The sequence below is a fragment of the Prionailurus bengalensis genome, chromosome E1, assembly GCF_016509475.1.
Source record: "Prionailurus bengalensis isolate Pbe53 chromosome E1, Fcat_Pben_1.1_paternal_pri, whole genome shotgun sequence".
Classification (NCBI taxonomy): Eukaryota; Metazoa; Chordata; class Mammalia; order Carnivora; family Felidae; genus Prionailurus; species Prionailurus bengalensis.
In genome coordinates, this window is record NC_057347.1 from 39,696,102 (window position 1) to 39,721,882 (window position 25,781).

General features: G+C 44.6%; 3 protein-coding genes across 3 annotated transcripts; all 3 read right to left on the reverse strand.

The window, feature by feature from the left end:
* Positions 1-257: 257 nt before the first annotated feature.
* LOC122484747 (keratin-associated protein 4-2-like) lies at positions 258-1,247 on the reverse strand. Its single transcript, XM_043582688.1, has one exon. It carries the CDS (start codon positions 1,182-1,184, stop codon positions 633-635), a length of 552 nt encoding a protein of 183 aa, XP_043438623.1. The 5' UTR covers positions 1,185-1,247; the 3' UTR covers positions 258-632.
* Positions 1,248-7,212: 5,965 nt separating this feature from the next.
* On the reverse strand, positions 7,213-8,261 carry LOC122484748 (keratin-associated protein 4-3-like). The gene has a single exon (XM_043582689.1). It carries the CDS (start codon positions 8,244-8,246, stop codon positions 7,575-7,577), a length of 672 nt encoding a protein of 223 aa, XP_043438624.1. The 5' UTR covers positions 8,247-8,261; the 3' UTR covers positions 7,213-7,574.
* Positions 8,262-19,868: 11,607 nt separating this feature from the next.
* On the reverse strand, positions 19,869-20,858 carry LOC122485545 (keratin-associated protein 4-2-like). Its single transcript, XM_043584425.1, has one exon. It carries the CDS (start codon positions 20,793-20,795, stop codon positions 20,244-20,246), a length of 552 nt encoding a protein of 183 aa, XP_043440360.1. The 5' UTR covers positions 20,796-20,858; the 3' UTR covers positions 19,869-20,243.
* Between the last annotated feature and the right edge of the window lie 4,923 nt (positions 20,859-25,781).

The following is a 25,781-nucleotide window of genomic DNA, read 5'->3' on the forward strand; positions in this document are numbered from 1 at the left end:
GTTTGAATGCTCCTCCCAGGCACGTGCCTTCCCTATTGTGTCCTTTGCGATCTGCTCCTTCATGTAGACCGAGCCCTCCGCAGAGAGTTCCAGGTGCTCTCTGCAAGCCACCATCCTACACTGTTAGCATGGGAAGGACTGAGGTGATAGAAGTGAAAATGCTGAAATCGCCTGCTACGATCTCCTCGTTGTGCAGAGAATAGAAGACCTGGCAGCTAAGGGTGACCATTCACGAAGGAAAAAAGAATGAGACACGATTCTTTATATTTAATGCCTGGAAAGTTAAGATTTATTTGCTATATAGAAACATCTCCATACAGAACATCGGGCAGTAACAGATACATCAGGTAGGATGATATGTTATCGTATATCAGGGAAAATACAACCTTTGTGCTGAATTGGGATGGACATCATAAGAAAGAGGTGGGAGGGAATTGGGCGGTGCGGTGGTATATTCCAAGGCCAACCAGTTGAAAAATCACTGGGAACTGAGGTTTTACAGTTGGCCTCACATGATTCAGCTCCCCGTTGGACGACATGAAGGAGATTGGCTGATGAAAACAGCAGGGTGCAGGTCAGGGCACTCAGCAGCAGCAAGAGCCACTAGAGCAGGTTGGGTGGTGGCAGGGGGTCTAGCAACCGCTGGGGCGGCAGCAGCTGGACACACAGCAGGTGGGGCGGCAGCAGGTGGTCCGGCAGCAGGTGGTCTGGCAGCAGGTGGGGCGGCAGCAAGGCTGGCAGCAGCTGGAGCCACAGCAGTTGGAGCCACAGCAGCTGGAACCCCCACAGCAGGGGCGGCAGCAGCTGGACACACAGCAGGTGGGGCGGCAGCAGGTGGTCCTGCAGCAGGTGGTCTGGCAGCAGGTGGGGCGGCAGCAGGGCTGGCAGCAGCTGGAGCCACAGCAGCTGGAACCCCCACAGCAGGGCCGGCAGCAGCTAGAGATGCAGCAGCTGGGCCTGCAGCAGCTGGAACCACAGCAGCTGGGGCGGCAGCAAGTGGTCCTGCAGCAGGTGGTCTGGCAGCAGGTGGGGCGGCAGCAAGGCTGGCAGCAGCTGGAGCCACAGCAGCTGGGGCGACAGCAGGTGGTCCTACAGCAGGTGGTCTGGCAGCAGCTGGGGCGGCAACAAGTCTCCTGGCCACAGCCCTGGTCAGAGCAGACGGAGCCACAACAGGAGTTGACCATCGTGTCAGAGGGTGGAGGTTCTGGGATAGTTTCCAGGAGAGTGAAGAGCTTGAATTTCACGTCTCCTTGCGCCTTGGCCTCTTATATACTGCCCGTCCATGGTGAGTTGTCAACACATCTTCCTTGTGTTTGTTTACCTAATATTTAAGTAATTATGATATTTCACTTTAATGTTTGTCTATGTAATGGTTTAAACTTGAGGGAAACAATATTTTCTTTTCTAGATTTGATGAATTCTATCTGGTCTGCTTTTCCTTCTGACTTATACCCTCTGGCATCTTCTGGACCAGTCTTTCCTCATCTTTCTCCCAGAGGGCTTCATGTGATAGGTGGCACTTGCAATTACATCTTTTTGTTCCCTGCTACATCCCCCAGCTGGATGGGATGAAGGCAATCCTGTTTTTGGTTGTGCATTTCTTCCAGTGATCAGTGGGGAGGAAATCACATCCGCAGAGGATGGAGTAGGCATGCAAGAAGAGGAAAAGTTCCAATTTTGTGGGTCATTGTTGATCAGTGAGGAAGGGAGCAGCTGCCTATGAGCATGTGATGTTGCTGACCTCTGCCACCGGAATGGGTTTTCTTGGATGTTTCTAACTTTGGATCATGCTGTCTACCCCCAATTATGGCAGACAGTCACCTTTATGGTTCCCGTCACTGTCATGATTTGTAGTTCATTGAGCATTAATGTTGCCGTCATGTATTTTGTGTTGCATTTCTCTGGATGGTTTTTAGATTCTGGAAGACACAGCCTCTTTTTTATTCTTATCTCATTCTTTATTAAACATATTCTTCACTGAAGCAATGCAGATGTTGAATAATCAGAATGTGCCTGTCCTCAGAACTTATCTGTGTAGTTAGGAAATCTGTAGCACACTTTTGTTTGGATACATTCAAAATGTTCGTGGATTTTAGTCAATTCAAGTTCATTTAGTTAGTGTTTCTAATTGTTCTCCATTTAGTGATAATCCAACTTGAGCATGCAGCAAATCATCTGAAGGGCTTATTAAATATGGTTGGGACAAATCCCAGAGGATCTGAAGACAGGTGGAGCCTGAGGGTCAGCATTTCTAACCAGTACCCAGATGGTGTTGATCCTGAATGCCCAAGGACAACCCATAGAGACCTACTCCTTTCTTCTGTTTGTTGAAGCTTTGAGGACGTGCCTCTATCAAGTTCATTCCTTTTTATGAAGCCACCTTGTTGAGTGGATTATCTGAGATACACACACTGCAGTTATTGATGTCACAAATATGATTTTGGGTCTCTTCCCCAGGAATTTACAGACTACTGAGAAGCCCCACTGCACACACACATATAGATAACTGCAACATAATATGGAGAGATACATCAAAGGAGTTCACAGTTGTATAATTTAAAAGAATTGTGTTTAAGGCAAATCAGCCAGGATAATGGTTTGCTAAAGACTTAGATTTATTCATAAATTAACAAGTCACGGTTTCTCGTTTACCTTTTATGATGTATTTTACAAATTAAGTGGGGTTTCCACAGATTGAAATACACAAATTCTAAGTTTAGTCATCCGTAGTGTTAAGTTTTGATACACAGAAGCAGGACCTTGCAATCCCCACATCTTTCAAATGAACATTTCCATTATATCAGAAAGTTCCATATTAAAGTCCCCAATACCATAGAGGCAATCAGTGTTTTAATATATTTTTCATTATAGATTTGTCTTGATACAGACTTTCCAATAATATGTAGTATATACAGCAAAACCTTGGACTGCTAGTAACTTGTTCTGCAAAAGTTCAGCAAAATGAGCAAAGATTTCTAATAAATTTTAACTTGATAAAGGAGCGATGTCTTGCAACACAAGTAGTATGTGATGCCAAATTTCACATACTCACAACTGAGCCCAATGGTTCTTGAAATTCACTTTGATACAGGAGTACTTTGGATTACATGCATGTTTCCAGGATGAATTATGCTCGCAATCCAAGGTTTTACTGTATACTAGTACTATAGTGTATGTAATATCTCTTCTTTTTGATACTGTTAACTTGTCTTATACCTGTGAGAATCATAAACGTTGATGCATATATCACTAGTTCATTCAGTGTTGTACTAGAGAAGTACCAAGACTTACCTTAACTATTACCAAGAAAATTCATGGTAGGGAAACCAGCATTCCTTAGGCTTGTCTTTCATTTTATTAAAAAACAAGTTTTTTAATGTTTATTTATTTTTGAGAGAGAGAGAGACAGAGTGTGAGCAGAGGAGGGGCAGAGAGGGAAGGAGACACAGAATTGAAAGCAGGCTCCAGGCTCCGAGCTGTCAGCATAGGGTCCGGTGTGGGGCTCGAAGCCATGAACTGTGAGATCGTGACCTGAGCTGAAGTCCGACACTCAACTGACTGAGCCACCCAGGCACCCCACGCTTGTTTTTCATTTTAAATCTTCAATAGAGTATGCATTTCAGTTCACCCTAAATTTTTCAAAAAACGATTTCATGTTATGTAAAATGAACATAAACTGAAACACATACAAAATACAAGCATGAATGATAAAAAATAGTTATGGAGCAAACATCTATGCACCCATAGCTTGACTCAAGAAATAGAACATTGTTACAACTAAGAAGACTTTTGAAATGCCTTCTCTTAACCACAGTCCTTTTTCTACCCTACAGATGAGTACTGTGCTGACTTTTCAAGTAACCCTTTAATGTATTTTCCTTACAGTTTTATGACCTAGGTATACACACCTAAAAATATAGTTTCATTTCCCATGTTTCTGAATTTTTATATGAATGAAATCTTACTGTAAATGTGTTTTAATTCTTTCACTCAGCATTATGTAAGAGTTCTGATAGGCAGACTCCAAGAAGACCCAATGATTTCTACCTCTTGGTGTTCAGGGTCTCATGTAACTCCCTCCCCTTAAGTAACTGGCTTCTAAGCCACAAGATATGACAGCATCATCAAGTGATTGAGTGACAAAAGATTGTGACTTTCATCTTAATGCGAACTCTTTCTCTCTCTGTCACTGACTTTGATGAAGCCAGGTCCTATGTGGGAGAGATCCTTGCAGCAAAGAACTGAGCACAGTCTCCATTCAACAACGAGCAAGGAATTGAAGTCCTCCCTCCTATAGCCTGTGAGGAAATGAATTCTGATGACCAGATAAGTGAACTTGGCAGTGGATTCTTCCCCAGGCAAGGCTTCAGATGAGACCCCAGTGCCAGCCAGCACCTTGAGTGCAGCCTTGTGAAATCCTATGAAATAGAGAGTCTGGGTAGGCCATACCTGGATTTTGGATCCACAGAAACAGAGAAAATAAATGAGTGTTACTCTAAGCTGCTAAATTTTGAGGTAATGTTACATAACAATAGATAACCAGTACAGATTTACCTAGGACCACGGCACACACAGTTGAGAAGGGAGGGATCAAAAGGTACAGAGAGAAATAGAAATGCTAAAATGGATGTAGTCATAAGGTCACAAAGCCCACATAGCCATTCCCTAGGAGGGTCTGGGGTACTCTGTTTACCATGCTACTAAGGAATCATCAAGTACCAATGTCAGCAGCATCTTTGGGAAAGGAGTGCCTATTCTCTAAAGTTAGAGGTTGTGGTAGGGAATTCTGTGACCAAAGTATGCTCCCTAAGGGTAATGGGGATGGTCATACCTCTGAATGACAGGGTCCATGCGGCAGCACTTAATTGTAGGAAGTAATGTGGGTATAATTATGTGCTTGCCAACAAGGTTGGAATGACAAAGGGGGCAGAATGATATGTGACTCTCAGCGATCTATCAATATGGATAATAGAGCATGGTGTCTCTTATAATAGGATATAGACAGCCAAATCAGGTTCGACTTTATATAAGTGTGTGTGTGTGTGTGTGTGTGTGTGTGTGTGTGTGTGTGTAATTAAAAGAACATAAAAATAAAAGAACAAAGGCTGAGGTCATTGATCCCATGGAAAGTCATGATTCCTGACACAGTTTGCAGACCTTAAGTTCCACTTTTCACAGACCTGGAAACCATTAACACAAAGATAGAGATGGCTAAGATGAGGTCCTCTCTAGACTGAAGACCATAGGAAGCGTACATCAAAGAATTTTTAGTCCTTGCCCAAGGAATCTACAGCCATTGTCTCAGAGCAAGCTGAAATACTCATGTTTGCAGGCTGTTGGACATGGGATCTGAGTTGAACTCATTGCTGGATACCCAGAATCCTTCATGGCCCCTATTTGAATACACTGATCTAGATGTGAGAGTTAAAGGAGAAGTTTCCCCACTACCTTCATCCCAATGATCCCTGGGAGAGGGGGGGAATTTGTGCCTCCTTCTACCATAATTGTAGGCTGTGTGCCTCTAAAGGTCTCAGCTCTAAGACAGGAAAGCTCATTGGAAGGCACGTGGGTAGATGTGATTGGAAGTAAAATTCTGGCTGCCACCTCATCCCTTTGGGTTTCTAGTGCCAGGAAGGCAGCAGTCAACGTTAGGAGCTACAGGGGCCACAGGGAAAATTTTTAGCATTCAGGTGATCTGCAGGGACATTTGTGGTATTCCTATTCACGGCATTAACTGCAGATGGGCAAATAGTATAGCCTAAAGAGGACACAGGAACCATGGGTTCAGGACTCTCAGGAATGGGGAACTTGGTACTGAACCAGGCAAGTCAGCTAAGGAGCAGAGAAGCTGCCCGTTAACTCTCATCTTCTAGGTTTTTATAGAAACTGTGGCAAACGACCTGGAGCAAGGTTACTGAGAGAAATGCATAGATATGGGCAGAACCAGGAGTAGGTATACGATATCCCATTCTGATTCTCTTTGCCATACATGCCGTCATCCACAAGGTAGTGCGAGTGTGGGCTACGCATGGTTCACACTGATCACGCACTATCTGCAGGTAACTGTCTCAGGCTCTGGCGTGGGGGACACCTGGAGTTCTTGCTCTCCCTCCTTTCCACTCACCAAAGGATGTTGACGTAGGAGCACAAAGGCCCAGCCGCTTTTTCCACTAAGATGAGCAAGTCTGTGGCCCAGTACACACCCCTCATGTGTGGGTCAGAATACGAGGGCGGAGTTGAACCGAAAGCACCCTTTGTCTTAGCTTCTTTTACTCCCCTGTGCGGACTCCGCTTTGCACTGGGTGTCCTGAGAGCACCTCCTTCCTTATGCAGTACTTATGCAGGAATACCCGTTGTAGGCTCTGGTGTTTTGAATGCAACGTGAGAATCGCAGTTTGGTGCGGTCCGCCTCAAGCATAGCCTCCTTGAGAGAGACACTTCCTAACATGGTGAGCTGTTTTATTCATGGGAGTGTCTGCGGTCCTTTGGGATATATGATCTTCCAAGAATTGGACACAGGAAGTCTAAAACCAAGTGTGTACAAACAGTGAGAAGAAACAACATCCTATGAAAAGATTCAGTGGTTCAGCGGAGAATAAGGTCGAGAGCCCACGGTGTCAATCAGTGACCGTTCATATCATAGGGAAATGTTTGAAGGCACTGTTACTGAGACTTGGAACACTGGTGTCAGGTCGACCTCAGGGTCGGAGCTCAAAACAGAGGCTTGAGAGCAAGTAGATTGTCTGGGAGGTGGTCCCAAGTAGTGCTCTAGGGATACTGTGAAGTGATCCAGGGAAGGGTGGAAACCAATCCAGGTTGATTTCAAGAGCAGGTGAGTCTTGTGGGCATCGGGGGTTCGTTCAGTGCTACTGAGGCCCTCTGGTCTCACACGCCCACTCAAGGGGAAAGAGGCTAGAGCACTTATCCACCAACTACTGGCCACCTTTCGAACGCTTCTCCCAGGCACTTGCCTTCCCTGCTCTGTCCTGTGATATACGTTCCTTCACGTAGACTGAGCCCTCCGCAGAGTTCCAGGTGCTTGCTGCAAGCCACCATCCTACACTGTTTGCGTGGGAAGCGCCGAGGTGATAGAAGTGAAAATCCTGAAATCGCCTGCTATGATCTGCTCGTTGTGCAGAGAATAGAAGACCTGGCAGCTAAGGGTGACCATTGAAGAAGGAAAAAGAATGAGACACGATTTCTTATATTTAGTGCCTGGAAAATCAAGATTTATTTGATATACAGAAACATCTCCATATTAGAAAATCTGGCAGTAGGTGATACATCAATCAGAGTGGCACATTAACCTATATCAGATAATACAATCTTTGTAGTGATTTGCGGTGGAGTTAGTAACAAGGAGGTGAGGAGGGAGTGGGTGGTAGGGAGGTATATTCCAAGGCCAACCAGTTGAAAATCACTGGGAATTGAGGTTTTAGAGTTGGCCTCACATGATTCAGCTCCCCGTTGGACGACATGAAGGAGATTGGCTGACGAAAACAGCAGGGTGCAGGTCAGGGCACTCAGCAGCAGCAAGAGCCACTAGAGCAGGTTGGTGGGTGGTGGCAGGGGGTCTAGCAACAGCTGGGGCGGCAGCAGCTGGACACACAGCAGGTGGGGCGGCAGCAGGTGGTCCGGCAGCAGGTGGTCTGGCAGCAGGTGGGGCGGCAGCAAGGCTGGCAGCAGCTGGAGCCACAGCAATTGGAGCCACAGCAGCTGGAACCCCCACAGCAGGGGCGGCAGCAGCTGGACACACAGCAGGTGGGGCGGCAGCAGGTGGTCCTGCAGCAGGTGGTCTGGCAGCAGGTGGGGCGGCAGCAGGGCTGGCAGCAGCTGGAGCCACAGCAGCTGGAACCCCCACAGCAGGGCCGGCAGCAGCTAGAGATGCAGCAGCTGGGCCTGCAGCAGCTGGAACCACAGCAGCTGGGGCGGCAGCAAGTGGTCCTGCAGCAGGTGGTCTGGCAGCAGGTGGGGCGGCAGCAAGGCTGGCAGCAGCTGGAGCCACAGCAGCTGGAACCCCCACAGCAGGGGCGGCAGCAGCTGGAGCCACAGCAGCTGGGGCGACAGCAGGTGGTCCTGCAGCAGGTGGTCTGGCAGCAGCTGGGGCGGCAACAAGTCTCCTGGCCACAGCCCTGGTCAGAGCAGACGGAGCCACAACAGGAGTTGACCATGGTGTCAGAGGGTGGAAGTTCTGGGATGGTTTCCAGGAGAGTGAGGGGCTTGAGTCTGACGTCTCCTGGTGCCATGGCCTCTTATATAGTGTCCGTCCATGGTGAGTTGTCAACACATCTTCCTTGTGTTTGTTTACCTAATATTAAGTAATTATCAAATTACACAATAATGTTTGTGCATGTAATGGTTTAAACTTGTGGGAAACAAAATTTCTTTTCTCGATGTGATGAATTCTCTCTGGTCTGTGTTTCCTCCTGATTCACACCCACTGGCATCTTCCTGACCACTTTCTCCTCATCTTCCTCCACCGTGGGCTGTCACGTGATAGGTGGCATTTGCAATTACATTTCGTACTCTCCCTCCTGTATCCCCTAGCGGGTAGGATAAGGGCCGTCCTATTTTTGGTGGTGCATTTCTTCCAATGGTCAGTGGCATGAGTAATGATCTGCATGTGACAAGAAGAAAAGGCCCTCTTTTGTGGGGCAGTTTTGAGCAAAAGGGACGGCTGTATATTTATATGACGTTGCTGATTTCTAGCCACTGGACTGGATTTTGTTGGATGTTTCTACCTTGGATCACGTCCTCTACCCTACAACCGTGGCAGACAATTATCTGTATGGTTCCCATCACTGCCATGCTTCATAGTTCATGAAGTGTTAACCTTGGTGTCATGTATGTTTGGTTTTATTTCTCCAGATGCTCTTATCTTGTGGAAGACATTGCTTTATTTTTGTTTCTTATTCTTTTTTTAATATGAAATTTGTTGTCAAATTGGTTTCCAAACAACACCCAGTGCTCATCCCAACAGGTGCCCTCCTCAATACCCATCACGAACCCACCCCTCCCTCCCACCCCCCACCCCCCCACCAACCCTCAGTTTGTTCTCAGTTTTTAAGAGTCTCTTATCTTTTGGCTCCCTCCCTCTCTAACCTTTCTTTTTTCCCTTCCCCTCCCCCATGGTCTTCTGGTAAGTTTCTCAGGATCCACATAAGAGTGAAAACATATGGTATCTGTCTTTGTATGACTTATTTCACTTAGCATAACAGTCTTTTCACTTAGCACAATACTCTCCAGTTCCATCCATGTTGCCACAAAAGGGCATATTTCATTCTTTCTCATTGCCGTGTAGTATTCCATTGTGTGTATAAACCATAATTTCTTTATCCTTTTCATCAGTTGGTGGACATTTAAAGGCTCTTTCCATAATTTGGCTATTGTTGAAAGTGCTGCTATAAACATTGGGGTACAAGTGCCCCTGTGCATCAGCACTCCTGTATCCCTTGGGTAAATTCCTAGCAGTGCTATTGCTGGGTCATAGGGTAGATCTATTTTTAATTTTCTGAGGAACCTCCACACTGTTTTCCAGAGAGGCTGCACCAGTTTGCGTTCCCACCAACAGTGCAAGAGGGTTCCCGTTTCTCCACATCCTCGGCAGCATCTATAGTTTCCTGATTTGTTCCTTTTTGCCACTCTGACTGGCGTGAGGTAGTATCTCAGTGCGGTTTTGATTGTGTTTCCCTCATGAGGAGCGACGTTGAGCATCTTTTCATGTGTCTGTTGGCCATCTGGGTGTCTTCTTTAGAGAAGTGTCTATTCATGTTTTCTGCCTTTTTCTTCACTGGATTATTTGTTTTTCGGGTGTGGAGTTTGGTGAGCTCTTTATAGATTTTGGATACTAGCCCTTTGTCCGATATGTCATTTGCAAATATTTTTTCCCATTCCATTGGTTGCCTTTTAGTTTTGTTGATTGTTTCCTTTGCAGTGCAGAAGCTTTTTATCTTCATGAGGTCCCAATAGTTCATTTTTGCTTTTAATTCCCTTGCCTTTGGGGATGTGTCAAGTAAGAAATTTCTGCGGCTGAGGTCAGAGAGGTGTTCTCCTGCTTTCTCCTCTAGGGTTTTGATGGTTTCCTGTCTCACATTCTGGTCCTTCATCCATTTTGAGTTTAGTTTTGTGAATGGTGTAAGAAAGTGGTCTACTTTCATCCTTCTGCGTGTTGCTGTCAAGTTCTCCCAGCACCATTTGTTAAAGAGACTGTCTTTTTTCCGTTGGATATTCTTTCCTGCTTTGTCAAAGATTAGTTGGCCATACGTTTGTGGGTCTAATTCTGGGGTTTCTATTCTATTCCATTGGTCTATGTGTCTGTTTTTGTGCCCATACCGTGCTGTCTTGATGATTATAGCTTTGTAGTAGAGGCTAAAGTCTGGGATTGTGATGCCTCCCGCTTTGGTCTTCTTCTTCAAAATTACTTTGGCTATTCGGGGTCTTTTGTGGTTCCATACACATTTGAGGATTGCTTGTTCTAGCTTTGAGAAGAATGCTGGTGCAATTTTGATTGGGATTCCATTGAATGTGTACATAGCTTTGGGTAGTATTGACATTTTAACAATATTTATTCTTTCAATCCATGAGCAAGGAATCTTTTTCCGTTTCTTGATATCTTCTTCAATTTCCTTCGTAAGCTTTCTATAGTTTTCAGCATACAGATCTTTTACATGTTTGTTTAGGTTTATTCCTAGGTATTTTATGCTTCTTGGTGCAATTGTGAATGGGAGCAGTTTCTTTATTTGTCTTTCTGTCACCTCATTATTAGCGTATAAGAATGCAACTGATTTCTGTACATTGAGTTTGTATCCTGCGACTCTGCTGAATTCATGTATCAGTTCTAGCAGACTTTTGGTGGAGTCTTTCGGGTTTTCCATGTATAATATCGTGTCATCTGCAAGAAGTGAAGGCTTGACTTCATCTTTGCCAATTTTGATGTTTGATGCTTCCTTTTGTTGTCTGATTGCTGATGCTAGCACTTCCAACACTATGTTAAACAACCGTGGTGAGAGTGGACATCCCTGTCGTGTTCCTGATCACAGGAGGAAAGCTCTCAGTGTTTCCCCATTGAGGATGATATTAGCTGTGGGCTTTTCATAGATGGCTTTTATGATGTTTCAGTATGTTCCTTCTATCCCGACTTTCTCGAGGGTTTTTAATTAAGAAAGGATGCTGAATTTTGTCAAATACTTTTTCTGCATCAATGGACAGGATCATATGGTTCTTATCTTTTCTTTTATTAATGGGATGTGTCACATTGATTGATTTGCAAGTGTTAAATCAGCCCTGCAGCCCAGGAATGAATCCCACTTGATCATGGTGAATAATTCTTTTTATATGCTGTTGAATTCGATTTGCTAGTATCTTATTGACAATTTTTGCATCCATATTCATCAGGGATATTGGCCTGTAGTGTTCTCTTTTTTTTGCTGGATCTCTGTCTGGTTTAGGAATCAAAGTAATGCTGGAAGTTTTCCTTCCGTTTCTATTTTTTGGAATAGGTTGAGAAGGACAGGTATTGTCTCTGCTTTGAATGTCTGGTGGAATTCTCCTGGGAAGGCATCTGGTCCTGGACTCTTGTTTGTTGGGAGATTTTTGACAGCTGATTCAATTTCTTTGCTGGTTATGGGTCTGTTCAAGTTTTCTATTTCTTCCTGTTTGAGTTTGGGAAGTGTGTGGGTGCTTAGGAATTTGTCCATTTCCTCCAGGTTGTCCAGTGTGTTGGCAGGACATAGTATTTTTCATAGTATTCCCTGATAATTGCTTGCATTTCTGAGGGATTGGTTTTAATAATTCCATTTTCATTCACGATTTTGTCTATTTGGATTATCTCCCTTTTCTTTTTGAGAAGCCTGGCTAGAGGTTTATCAATTTTGTTTATTTTTTCAAAAAACCAACTCTTGGTTTCATTGATCTGCTGTGCAGTCTTTTTAGATTCTATATTGTTTATTTCTGCTGTGATCTTTATTATTTCTCTTCTGCTGCTGGGTTTGGGGTGTCTTTGCTGTTCTGCTTCTGTTTCCTTTAGGTGTGCTGTTAGATTTTGTATTTGGGATTTTTCTCGTTTCTTGAGATAGGCCTGGATTGCGATGTATTTTCCTCTCAGGACTGCCTTCGCTGCGTCCCAAAGCGTTTGGATTGTTGTATTTTCATTTTTGTTTGTTTCCGTATAGTTTTTAATGTCTTCTCTGATTGCCTGGTGGACCCATTCATTCTTTAGTAAGGTGTTCCTTAACCCCCGTGCTTTTGGAGGTTTTCCAGACTTTTTCCTGTGGTTGCTTTCAAGCTTCATAGCATTGTGGTCTGAAAGTGTGCACGGTATAATCTCAATTCTTTTATACTTATGAAGGGCTGTTTTGTGAGCCAGCATGTGATCTATCTTGGAGAATGTTCCATGTGCATTCGAGAAGAACGTATATTCTGTTGCTTTGGGATGCAGAGTTCTGAATATATCTGTTAAGTCCATCTGATCCACTGTGTCATTCAGGACCCTTGTTTCTTTATTGATCCTGTGTCTAGATGATCTCTCCGTTCCTGTAAGTGGAGTGTTAAAGTCCCCTGCAATGACCACATTCTTCTCAATAAGGTTGCTTATGTTTGTGATTAATTGTTTTATATATTTGGGGGCTCCCATATTCAGTGCATAGACATTTATAATTGTTGGCTCTTCCTGATGGATAGACCCTGAAATTATTATATAATGCCCTTCTTCGTCTCTTGTTACGGCCTTTAATTTAAAGTCTAGTTTGTCTGATGTAAGTATGGCTACTCCAGCTTTCTTTCGACTTCCAGTAGCATGATAGATAGTTCTCCATCCCCTCAGTTTCAATCTGAAGGTCTCCTCAGGTCTAAAATGAGTCTCTTGTAGACAGCAAATAGATGGGTCTTGTTTTGTTTTGTTTTGTTTTGTTTTGTTTTGTTTTGTTGTTTTTATCCATTCTGATACCGTATGTCTTTTGGTTGGAGCATTTAGTCCATTGACATTTAGTGTTATTATAGAAAGCTATGGGTTTAGAGTCATCGTGATGTCTGTAGGTTTCATGCTTGTAGTGATATCTCTGGTACTTTGTGGTCCTTGAACATTTCACTCACAGAATCCCCCTTAGGATCTCTTGTAGGGCTGGCTTAGTGGTGATGAATTCCTTCAGTTTTTGTTTGTTTGGGAAGACGTTTATTTCTCCTTCTATTCTGAATGACCGACTTGCCGGATAAAGGATTCTCGGCTGCATATTTTTTCCGTTCATCACATTGAAGATTTCCTGCCATTGCTTTCTGGCCTGCCAAGATTCAGTAACAGGTCTGTCACTAGTCTTATCGGTCTCCCTGTATATGTTAGAGCGTGTTTATCCCTAGCTGCTTTCAGAATTTTCTCTTTCTCCTTGTGTTTTGCCAGTTTCACTATGATATGTCGTGCAGAAGATCGATTCAAGTTACGTCTGAAGTGAGTTCTCTGTGCCTCTTGGATTTCAGTGCCTTTTTCCTTCCCCAGATCAGGGAAGTTCTCAGCTATGATTTCTTCAAATACACCTTCAGCCCCTTTCTCTCTGTCTTCCTCTTCTGGAATTCCTAGTATACGGATATTGTTGCGTTTTATTGCATCACTTAGTTCTCTAATTCTCCCCTCATACTCCTGGATTTTTTTGTCTCTTTTTCTCAGCTTCCTCTTTTTCCATAATTTTATCTTCTAGTTCACCTGTTCTCTCCTCTGCCTATTCAATGCGAGCTGTGGTCGCCTCCCTTTTATTTTGCTCCTCATTTATAGCAATTTTTTTAGCTCCTCCTGACTATTTCTTAGTCCCTTGATCTCTGTAGCAATAGATTCTCTGCTGTCCTCTACACTTTTGTCAAGCCCAGCGATGAATTTTAGGACTATTATTCTAAATTCTTTTTCTGCTATATTGCTTAAATCGTTTTTGATCATTTCGTTAGCTGTTGCTACTTCCTGGAGTTTCTTTTGAGGAGAATTCTTCCGTTTGGTCATTTTGGATAGTCCCTGGGGTGGTGCGGAACGGCAGGGCACTTCCCCTGTGCTGTCTGGAGTAACTTGTGTTGGTGGGCGGGGCCGCAGTCAGACCAGATGTCTGTCCCCCAGCCCACCGCTGGGGCCACAGTGAGACTGGTGTGTACCTTATCTTCCCCTCGCCCAGGGGCAGGACTCACTGTGGAGTGGAGTGGCCCCTGTGTGGGCTACTTGCACACTGCCAGGCTTGTGGTGCTGCTTTCATGGGATCTGGTGTATTACCCGGGGTGGATCCGCAAGGTGCACAGGGGCGGGAGGGGCGGGCTCAGCTCGCTTTGCTGTCGGTGGTCCCCTGAGGGAGGGGCCCTGCAGCACCAGGGAGGGAGGCCGACCCGTCCGAGGGATGGATCCACAGAAGCACAGCGCTGGGTGTTTGCGCGGTGCAAGCAAGTTCGGTGAACTGGTTCCCTTTGGGGTTTTTGCTGGGGGATGGGAGAGGTAGATGGCGCTGGCCAGCGCCTTTGTTCCCCGCAGAGCTGAGCTCTTGTCTTCCAGGGCTCAACACCTCTCCCTCCGGGTGTCCTCTCGCCCTCCCTCTCTCCGAGCAGAGCTGTTGACTTATAACATGCCTGATGTTAAGTCCCGCTGGCTGTCAGAACTCACGCAGTCCGGCCCCTCCGCTTTTGCAAGCCAGACTCGGGGGCTCTGCCTTGCCCGGAGGGCTTCCCCTCCACCGCCCCCGGCTACCTCTCGCCAGTCCGTGTAGCCCGCCCCTCCTCTCCGCCCTTCCTACCCTCTTCCATGGGCCTCTTGTCTATGCTTGGCTCCAGAGAGTCCATTCTGCTAGTCTTCTGGTGGTTTTCTGGGTTATTTAGGCAGGTGTCGGTGGAATCTAAGTGAACAGCAGGTCGAGGTGAGACCAGCATACTCCTACGCCTCCATCTTCTCCCTGTTTCTTGTCTTATTCTTAAAAACATTATTCTGCATCAATTCTGGAAAAAAAAGAAGACAAGTTTGAATATTCAGCAAGTTCCTCTCCTGAGGATTTACCTTTTGCTGGCAAATCTACAGCAAACAGTTTTTGGATCTATTTCAAATGTGAATGGAATGTAGTCCATTCGGGTTCTTTTAGTTACTATTTCTGCTTATTCTCCATTTTGTGATAGTCCAACATAGCACACAGCAAATCTTTTGAAAGACTTATTACATATGGTTGAGACACATCCGGGAAGACCACACATAGAGACCTACTACTTTGTTCTGTTCATTTTAGCATTGGGGAAGTGCCTCTCTCAAATTACTGCCAGGTTTTAAAGCATGTATGTTGAGTGGATTTGTTGAGATACACACATTGACAGTTACTGGCATTACAGATGTGATGTGGAGTCTCCTACCCAGGTATTTACAGTTAACTGAAAAGATTACACACACACACACACACACACACACACACACACACACACACAACTGTAATAAAATATGAAACACTTACATCATAGGTGGGAATAGTAGTGTAATTTAAGTAAAGAGTTGTGTTTTAGGCAAATTAGCCAAGATGACAGTTTCGTAAAGACATAGATTTTATTCATAAATAATTGTAGTCACCATTTCTCACTTACTTTTATGATTTATTATAAATTTTAGGTGAAATTTACACACATTGGAATGCACAAATCCTGACTGTATTCATCCAGTGCGACACGTTTTCAAAGAGTGATGCACATCCATGTAATCCCCACATTTATCAAGAAGAAGAACATGGCCTTAGACCAAAAAGTCCCCACTTGTCATTTAGTAAACTCCCTGGTACCAGAGGCAATTGCCGTCTCAATACATTTCTCACCGTCACATTGTTTTGATCTAGAACTCCAAACAAATGATAATATAGTATAATTTCTGTTCTGTCCTCCACTTAGCTTGGCACATGCTAATGTTGATGCAGGTATCACTAGATCAGACCTGTCCTAACAAAGTACCAAGGTTTATGATAGCTATTACCAATTACTTTCATGGTAGGGTAACCAACTTTCATTTAAGCTCATCATTTTTAATAACATAAACAGAGTAAGAAATTGAGTTCCTCCTGGTTTTCAAAAAAAATTTCTTATTGTGGAAAACATACATATACTAACACGTGTAAAACATATAAGTACAAAAATCATTATGGAGCAAATCGTCTGTATACACAACACTTGAGTCGAGAAATAGAACACTGCTCTCAAGATGGCTCTTCCTATGTCTTTTCTTGGTCATAATTCTCCTTCTATCTTATAGATGGCTACTATGCTGATTTCTCAAGTAACTATTTCATCTATTTTCTTTATAGTTTTTATTACCTAGGTATGACCCGGAAACAATAGAGTTTGCTTTTAAATGTTTTCACATTTTATATAAGGAAATCTTACTATGTATGTGTTTGGATTCTTTCACTCAATTATGTAATGGTTCTAGTAGGAAGCCTCCAAGGTGGCCCATTAATTTCAGCCTCTTGGTGTTCAGAGTCTCATGTAATTTCCTCCCCTTGAGTAACTTGCTTCTGTCCACAGGATATGACAATATCGAGTGACTGAGTTACAAATGATTGTGATTTTCATTTTAATGCCAACTCTTTCTCCCTCTCTCACTGGCTTTGATAAAGCCAGGCGCTGTGTGGGAGAGATCCTTGCAGCAAAGAACTGAGCGCAGTCTCATTCGACGACCAGCAAGGAAGTGAGGTCCTCCCTCCTGTGGACTGCGAGGAATTGAATCCTGCCAATGACCACATAAGTGACCTTGGAAGTGGATTCTTCCCCAGAGCATACCTAGATGAAACCCTGGTGCCTGCCAGCACTTTGAGTGCAGACTTGTGAAACCCTATGAAATGGAGAGTCTGGGTGGGCCGTACCTGGATTTTGGATCCACAGAAAGAGAGAAAATAAATTTGAGTGTCACTCTGAGCTACTAAATTTTTAGGTAATGTTACATAACAGTAGGGAACCGGTACAGATTTATCTAGGGCCACGGCCCACACAGGTGAGAAGGGATGGATCAGAAGGAGCAGAGAGAAATAGAAATGCTAAAATGGGTATAGTCATAAGGTCACAAAGCCCACGTAGCCATTCCCTAGGAGGTTCTGGGGCACTCTCTTTACCACGCTATTAGGGACTCATCAAGTACCGGTGTCAGCAGCATCTTGGGAGAGGAGTGCCTATTGTCTAAAGTTGGAGGTTGTGGTAGGGAATACTGTGACCAAACTGTGCTCCCTAGGAAGAATGGGGATGGTCATAGCTCTGAATGACTGAGTCATGTGCAGGACTTAATTGTAGGAAGTAATGTGGGTATAATTATGTGATTGCCAACAAGGTTGGAATGACAAAGGGGCAGAATGATATGTGACCCTCAGGGATCTATCAATATGGATAATAGAGCATGGTTTCCCTCATAATAGGATATAGGCAGAGAACTCAGTTTCACCCTCATATACGCAAAAGCCTACACGCACGTGTGCGTGTGCGCACGCGCACGCGCGCGCACACACACACACACACACACACACACATACAAACACACACAGACATATACACCTACCCCTGGTTCTGCCCATGTCTGTGCATTTCTGTCATTAACCTTGCTCCAGGTGGTTTGTCACAGTTTCTACAAAAACCTACAAGTAGAGAGTTAATGGTCAGCTTCTCTGTTCCTTAGCTGACTTGCCTGGCACAGTGACCAAGGTCTTCATTCCTTATATTTCTTATATTCCTTATTCCTTATATAGGTGTGTGTGTGTGTGTGTGTGTGTGTGTGTGTGTAATTAAAAGAACATAAGAATGAAGAACAAAGGCTGAGGTCATTGATCCAATGGAAAGTCATGTTCCCTGACACAGTTGGCAGAGTCAGGCTATTAGCAGACCTAGAAACCATTAACCTACAAATGGAGAGGCCAGTCCTCTAGGTTGAAGGGCTGCACGAGTACGTATCATAGAAATTCTTTCATGCTTCTTCCAGAAGTCTATGGCCATTGGTTCAGCGGAAGCTAGAATACTCATGGGTTTGCAGGCTGTTGGACATGGGATCTCAGTTGAACTCATTGCTGGATACCCATGATCCTTCATGTCCCCTATTTAAATACCTTGATCTAGATGTGAGAGTTAAAGGAGAACTTTCCCCATTACCTTCATCTGAATGATCCATTAGGGGGAATTTGTGCCTCTTTCTACGATAATTGTAGGCTGTGTGCCTCTAGAGGTCTCAGCTCTAAGACAGGAAAGCTCATTGGAAGGCACGTGGGTAGTTCTGATTGGAAGTAAAATTCTGGCTGCCACCTTACCCCTTTGGGTTTCTAGTGCCAGGAAGGCAGCAGTCAACGTTAGGAGCTACAGGGGCCACAGGGAATATTTTTAGCATTCAGGTGATCTGCAGGGTCATTTATGGTATTCCTAATCCCGGCATTCACTGCAGATGGGCAAGTAGTGTAGCCTGAAGAGGACATAGGACCCATGGGTTCAGAACTCTCAGGGATGGGGACCTTGGTCACAACACCAGGCAAGGAAGCTAAATGAAGAGCGGAACTGCCCTCTAACCCTCATGTTGTAGGTTTTTACAGAAACTGTGACAAACCACATGGAGCAAGGTTAATGAGAGAAATCCACAGACATGAGCAGAACCAGGGGTAGGTATACAATATCCCATCCTGATGGTCTTTGCCTTATGTGCCCTCATCCACAAGGTAGTGTGAGTATGGACTATGAGTGGCTCACACTGATCACACACTGTAGGTAAGGGTCTCAGCCTCTGGGGTGGGGGACACCTGGAGTTCTTTCTCTCCATCCGTTCCACCCATCAGAGGATGTCAAAATGTAGTGAAAGTGAGGTAGGAGTACAATTGCCTAACCCCTTTGCCTCTGTGACAAGCAAGTCCGTGACCCAGTACACACCCTTCATCTGTGGGTCAGAATACGGGGGTGGAGGTGAACTGAAAGCACCCTTTGTCTTAGCTTCTTTTACTCCCATGTGCTGACTCCGCTTTACACTGGGTCTCCTGAGAGCACCTCCTTCCTTATGCAGTACTTATGCAGGAATACCCGTTGTAGGCTCTAGTGTTTTGAATGCAACGTGAGAATCGCAGTTTGGTGCGGTCCGCCTCAAGCATAGCCTCCTCAGAGAGACACTTCCTAACACGGTGAGCTGTTTTATTCGTGGGAGTGTCTCCTGTCCCTCGGGATACATGATCTTTCAGGAATTGGACACAGGAAGTCTAAAACCAAGTGTGTACAAGCTGTGAGAAGCAACAGCATCCTATGAAAAGATTCAGTGGTTCAGTGGAGAATAAGGTCGAGAGCCCACGGTGTCACCCAGTGACCGTTCATATCATAGGGAAATGTTTGAAGGCACTGTTACTGAGACTTGGAACACTGGTGTCAGGTCGACCTCAGGGTCGGAGCTCAAAACAGAGGCTTGAGAGCAAGTAGATTGTCTGGGAGGTGGTCCCAAGTAGTGCTCTAGGGATACTGTGAAGTGATCCAGGGAAGGGTGGAAACCAATCCAGGTTGATTTGAAGAGCAAGTGAGTCCTGTGGGCATCGGGGGTTCGTTCAGTGCTACTGAGGCCCTCCGGTCTCACATGTCCCACTAGAGGGGATAGAGGCTAGAGCACTTATCCACCAACTACTGGCCACTGTTTGAATGCTCCTCCCAGGCACGTGCCTTCCCTATTGTGTCCTTTGCGATCTGCTCCTTCATGTAGACCGAGCCCTCCGCAGAGAGTTCCAGGTGCTCTCTGCAAGCCACCATCCTACACTGTTAGCATGGGAAGGACTGAGGTGATAGAAGTGAAAATGCTGAAATCGCCTGCTACGATCTCCTCGTTGTGCAGAGAATAGAAGACCTGGCAGCTAAGGGTGACCATTCACGAAGGAAAAAAGAATGAGACACGATTCTTTATATTTAATGCCTGGAAAGTTAAGATTTATTTGCTATATAGAAACATCTCCATACAGAACATCGGGCAGTAACAGATACATCAGGTAGGATGATATGTTATCGTATATCAGGGAAAATACAACCTTTGTGCTGAATTGGGATGGACATCATAAGAAAGAGGTGGGAGGGAATTGGGCGGTGCGGTGGTATATTCCAAGGCCAACCAGTTGAAAAATCACTGGGAACTGAGGTTTTACAGTTGGCCTCACATGATTCAGCTCCCCGTTGGACGACATGAAGGAGATTGGCTGATGAAAACAGCAGGGTGCAGGTCAGGGCACTCAGCAGCAGCAAGAGCCACTAGAGCAGGTTGGGTGGTGGCAGGGGGTCTAGCAACCGCTGGGGCGGCAGCAGCTGGACACACAGCAGGTGGGGCGGCAGCAGGTGGTCCGGCAGCAGGTGGTCTGGCAGCAGGTGGGGCGGCAGCAAGGCTGGCAGCAGCTGGAGCCACAGCAGTTGGAGCCACAGCAGCTGGAACCCCCACAGCAGGGGCGGCAGCAGCTGGACACACAGCAGGTGGGGCGGCAGCAGGTGGTCCTGCAGCAGGTGGTCTGGCAGCAGGTGGGGCGGCAGCAGGGCTGGCAGCAGCTGGAGCCACAGCAGCTGGAACCCCCACAGCAGGGCCGGCAGCAGCTAGAGATGCAGCAGCTGGGCCTGCAGCAGCTGGAACCACAGCAGCTGGGGCGGCAGCAAGTGGTCCTGCAGCAGGTGGTCTGGCAGCAGGTGGGGCGGCAGCAAGGCTGGCAGCAGCTGGAGCCACAGCAGCTGGGGCGACAGCAGGTGGTCCTACAGCAGGTGGTCTGGCAGCAGCTGGGGCGGCAACAAGTCTCCTGGCCACAGCCCTGGTCAGAGCAGACGGAGCCACAACAGGAGTTGACCATCGTGTCAGAGGGTGGAGGTTCTGGGATAGTTTCCAGGAGAGTGAAGAGCTTGAATTTCACGTCTCCTTGCGCCTTGGCCTCTTATATACTGCCCGTCCATGGTGAGTTGTCAACACATCTTCCTTGTGTTTGTTTACCTAATATTTAAGTAATTATGATATTTCACTTTAATGTTTGTCTATGTAATGGTTTAAACTTGAGGGAAACAATATTTTCTTTTCTAGATTTGATGAATTCTATCTGGTCTGCTTTTCCTTCTGACTTATACCCTCTGGCATCTTCTGGACCAGTCTTTCCTCATCTTTCTCCCAGAGGGCTTCATGTGATAGGTGGCACTTGCAATTACATCTTTTTGTTCCCTGCTACATCCCCCAGCTGGATGGGATGAAGGCAATCCTGTTTTTGGTTGTGCATTTCTTCCAGTGATCAGTGGGGAGGAAATCACATCCGCAGAGGATGGAGTAGGCATGCAAGAAGAGGAAAAGTTCCAATTTTGTGGGTCATTGTTGATCAGTGAGGAAGGGAGCAGCTGCCTATGAGCATGTGATGTTGCTGACCTCTGCCACCGGAATGGGTTTTCTTGGATGTTTCTAACTTTGGATCATGCTGTCTACCCCCAATTATGGCAGACAGTCACCTTTATGGTTCCCGTCACTGTCATGATTTGTAGTTCATTGAGCATTAATGTTGCCGTCATGTATTTTGTGTTGCATTTCTCTGGATGGTTTTTAGATTCTGGAAGACACAGCCTCTTTTTTATTCTTATCTCATTCTTTATTAAACATATTCTTCACTGGAGCAATGCAGATGTTGAATAATCAGAATGTGCCTGTCCTCAGAACTTATCTGTGTAGTTAGGAAATCTGTAGCACACTTTTGTTTGGATACATTCAAAATGTTCGTGGATTTTAGTCAATTCAAGTTCATTTAGTTAGTGTTTCTAATTGTTCTCCATTTAGTGATAATCCAACTTGAGCATGCAGCAAATCATCTGAAGGGCTTATTAAATATGGTTGGGACAAATCCCAGAGGATCTGAAGACAGGTGGAGCCTGAGGGTCAGCATTTCTAACCAGTACCCAGATGGTGTTGATCCTGAATGCCCAAGGACAACCCATAGAGACCTACTCCTTTCTTCTGTTTGTTGAAGCTTTGAGGACGTGCCTCTATCAAGTTCATTCCTTTTTATGAAGCCACCTTGTTGAGTGGATTATCTGAGATACACACACTGCAGTTATTGATGTCACAAATATGATTTTGGGTCTCTTCCCCAGGAATTTACAGACTACTGAGAAGCCCCACTGCACACACACATATAGATAACTGCAACATAATATGGAGAGATACATCAAAGGAGTTCACAGTTGTATAATTTAAAAGAATTGTGTTTAAGGCAAATCAGCCAGGATAATGGTTTGCTAAAGACTTAGATTTATTCATAAATTAACAAGTCACGGTTTCTCGTTTACCTTTTATGATGTATTTTACAAATTAAGTGGGGTTTCCACAGATTGAAATACACAAATTCTAAGTTTAGTCATCCGTAGTGTTAAGTTTTGATACACAGAAGCAGGACCTTGCAATCCCCACATCTTTCAAATGAACATTTCCATTATATCAGAAAGTTCCATATTAAAGTCCCCAATACCATAGAGGCAATCAGTGTTTTAATATATTTTTCATTATAGATTTGTCTTGATACAGACTTTCCAATAATATGTAGTATATACAGCAAAACCTTGGACTGCTAGTAACTTGTTCTGCAAAAGTTCAGCAAAATGAGCAAAGATTTCTAATAAATTTTAACTTGATAAAGGAGCGATGTCTTGCAACACAAGTAGTATGTGATGCCAAATTTCACATACTCACAACTGAGCCCAATGGTTCTTGAAATTCACTTTGATACAGGAGTACTTTGGATTACATGCATGTTTCCAGGATGAATTATGCTCGCAATCCAAGGTTTTACTGTATACTAGTACTATAGTGTATGTAATATCTCTTCTTTTTGATACTGTTAACTTGTCTTATACCTGTGAGAATCATAAACGTTGATGCATATATCACTAGTTCATTCAGTGTTGTACTAGAGAAGTACCAAGACTTACCTTAACTATTACCAAGAAAATTCATGGTAGGGAAACCAGCATTCCTTAGGCTTGTCTTTCATTTTATTAAAAAACAAGTTTTTTAATGTTTATTTATTTTTGAGAGAGAGAGAGACAGAGTGTGAGCAGAGGAGGGGCAGAGAGGGAAGGAGACACAGAATTGAAAGCAGGCTCCAGGCTCCGAGCTGTCAGCATAGGGTCCGGTGTGGGGCTCGAAGCCATGAACTGTGAGATCGTGACCTGAGCTGAAGTCCGACACTCAACTGACTGAGCCACCCAGGCACCCCACGCTTGTTTTTCATTTTAAATCTTCAATAGAGTATGCATTTCAGTTCACCCTAAATTTTTCAAAAAACGATTTCATGTTATGTAAAATGAACATAAACTGAAACACATACAAAATACAAGCATGAATGATAAAAAATAGTTATGGAGCAAACATCTATGCACCCATAGCTTGACTCAAGAAATAGAACATTGTTACAACTAAGAAGACTTTTGAAATGCCTTCTCTTAACCACAGTCCTTTTTCTACCCTACAGATGAGTACTGTGCTGACTTTTCAAGTAACCCTTTAATGTATTTTCCTTACAGTTTTATGACCTAGGTATACACACCTAAAAATATAGTTTCATTTCCCATGTTTCTGAATTTTTATATGAATGAAATCTTACTGTAAATGTGTTTTAATTCTTTCACTCAGCATTATGTAAGAGTTCTGATAGGCAGACTCCAAGAAGACCCAATGATTTCTACCTCTTGGTGTTCAGGGTCTCATGTAACTCCCTCCCCTTAAGTAACTGGCTTCTAAGCCACAAGATATGACAGCATCATCAAGTGATTGAGTGACAAAAGATTGTGACTTTCATCTTAATGCGAACTCTTTCTCTCTCTGTCACTGACTTTGATGAAGCCAGGTCCTATGTGGGAGAGATCCTTGCAGCAAAGAACTGAGCACAGTCTCCATTCAACAACGAGCAAGGAATTGAAGTCCTCCCTCCTATAGCCTGTGAGGAAATGAATTCTGATGACCAGATAAGTGAACTTGGCAGTGGATTCTTCCCCAGGCAAGGCTTCAGATGAGACCCCAGTGCCAGCCAGCACCTTGAGTGCAGCCTTGTGAAATCCTATGAAATAGAGAGTCTGGGTAGGCCATACCTGGATTTTGGATCCACAGAAACAGAGAAAATAAATGAGTGTTACTCTAAGCTGCTAAATTTTGAGGTAATGTTACATAACAATAGATAACCAGTACAGATTTACCTAGGACCACGGCACACACAGTTGAGAAGGGAGGGATCAAAAGGTACAGAGAGAAATAGAAATGCTAAAATGGATGTAGTCATAAGGTCACAAAGCCCACATAGCCATTCCCTAGGAGGGTCTGGGGTACTCTGTTTACCATGCTACTAAGGAATCATCAAGTACCAATGTCAGCAGCATCTTTGGGAAAGGAGTGCCTATTCTCTAAAGTTAGAGGTTGTGGTAGGGAATTCTGTGACCAAAGTATGCTCCCTAAGGTAATGGGGATGGTCATACCTCTGAATGACAGGGTCCATGCGGCAGCACTTAATTGTAGGAAGTAATGTGGGTATAATTATGTGCTTGCCAACAAGGTTGGAATGACAAAGGGGGCAGAATGATATGTGACTCTCAGCGATCTATCAATATGGATAATAGAGCATGGTGTCTCTTATAATAGGATATAGACAGCCAAATCAGGTTCGACTTTATATAAGTGTGTGTGTGTGTGTGTGTGTGTGTGTGTGTGTGTGTGTGTAATTAAAAGAACATAAAAATAAAAGAACAAAGGCTGAGGTCATTGATCCCATGGAAAGTCATGATTCCTGACACAGTTTGCAGACCTTAAGTTCCACTTTTCACAGACCTGGAAACCATTAACACAAAGATAGAGATGGCTAAGATGAGGTCCTCTCTAGACTGAAGACCATAGGAAGTGTACATCAAAGAATTTTTAGTCCTTGCCCAAGGAATCTACAGCCATTGTCTCAGAGCAAGCTGAAATACTCATGTTTGCAGGCTGTTGGACATGGGATCTGAGTTGAACTCATTGCTGGATACCCAGAATCCTTCATGGCCCCTATTTGAATACACTGATCTAGATGTGAGAGTTAAAGGAGAAGTTTCCCCACTACCTTCATCCCAATGATCCCCTGGGAGAGGGGGGGAATTTGTGCCTCCTTCTACCATAATTGTAGGCTGTGTGCCTCTAGAGGTCTCAGCTCTAAGACAGGAAAGCTCATTGGAAGGCACGTGGGTAGATCTGATTGGAAGTAAAATTCTGGCTGCCACCTCATCCCTTTGGGTTTCTAGTGCCAGGAAGGCAGCAGTCAACGTTAGGAGCTACAGGGGCCACAGGGAAAATTTTTAGCATTCAGGTGATCTGCAGGGACATTTGTGGTATTCCTATTCCTGGAATTAACTGCAGATGGGCAAATAGTATAGCCTAAAGAGGACACAGGAACCATGGGTTCAGGACTCTCAGGAATGGGGAACTTGGTACTGAACCAGGCAAGTCAGCTAAGGAGCAGAGAAGCTGCCCGTTAACTCTCATCTTCTAGGTTTTTATAGAAACTGTGGCAAACGACCTGGAGCAAGGTTACTGAGAGAAATGCATAGATATGGGCAGAACCAGGAGTAGGTATACGATATCCCATTCTGATTCTCTTTGCCATACATGCCGTCATCCACAAGGTAGTGCGAGTGTGGGCTACGCGTGGTTCACACTGATCACGCACTATCTGCAGGTAACTGTCTCAGGCTCTGGGGTGGGGGACACCTGGAGTTCTTGCTCTCCCTCCTTTCCACTCACCAAAGGATGTTGACAGGTAGCGATAGGTGACGTAGGAGCACAAAGG

Excerpts from the sequence above, each read along its gene's own strand:
- LOC122484747 (XM_043582688.1), bottom strand. The coding sequence starts at position 1,184 with ATGGTCAACTCCTGTTGTGGCTCCGTCTGCTCTGACCAGGGCTGTGGC.
- LOC122484748 (XM_043582689.1), bottom strand. The coding sequence starts at position 8,246 with ATGGCACCAGGAGACGTCAGACTCAAGCCCCTCACTCTCCTGGAAACC.
- LOC122485545 (XM_043584425.1), bottom strand. The coding sequence starts at position 20,795 with ATGGTCAACTCCTGTTGTGGCTCCGTCTGCTCTGACCAGGGCTGTGGC.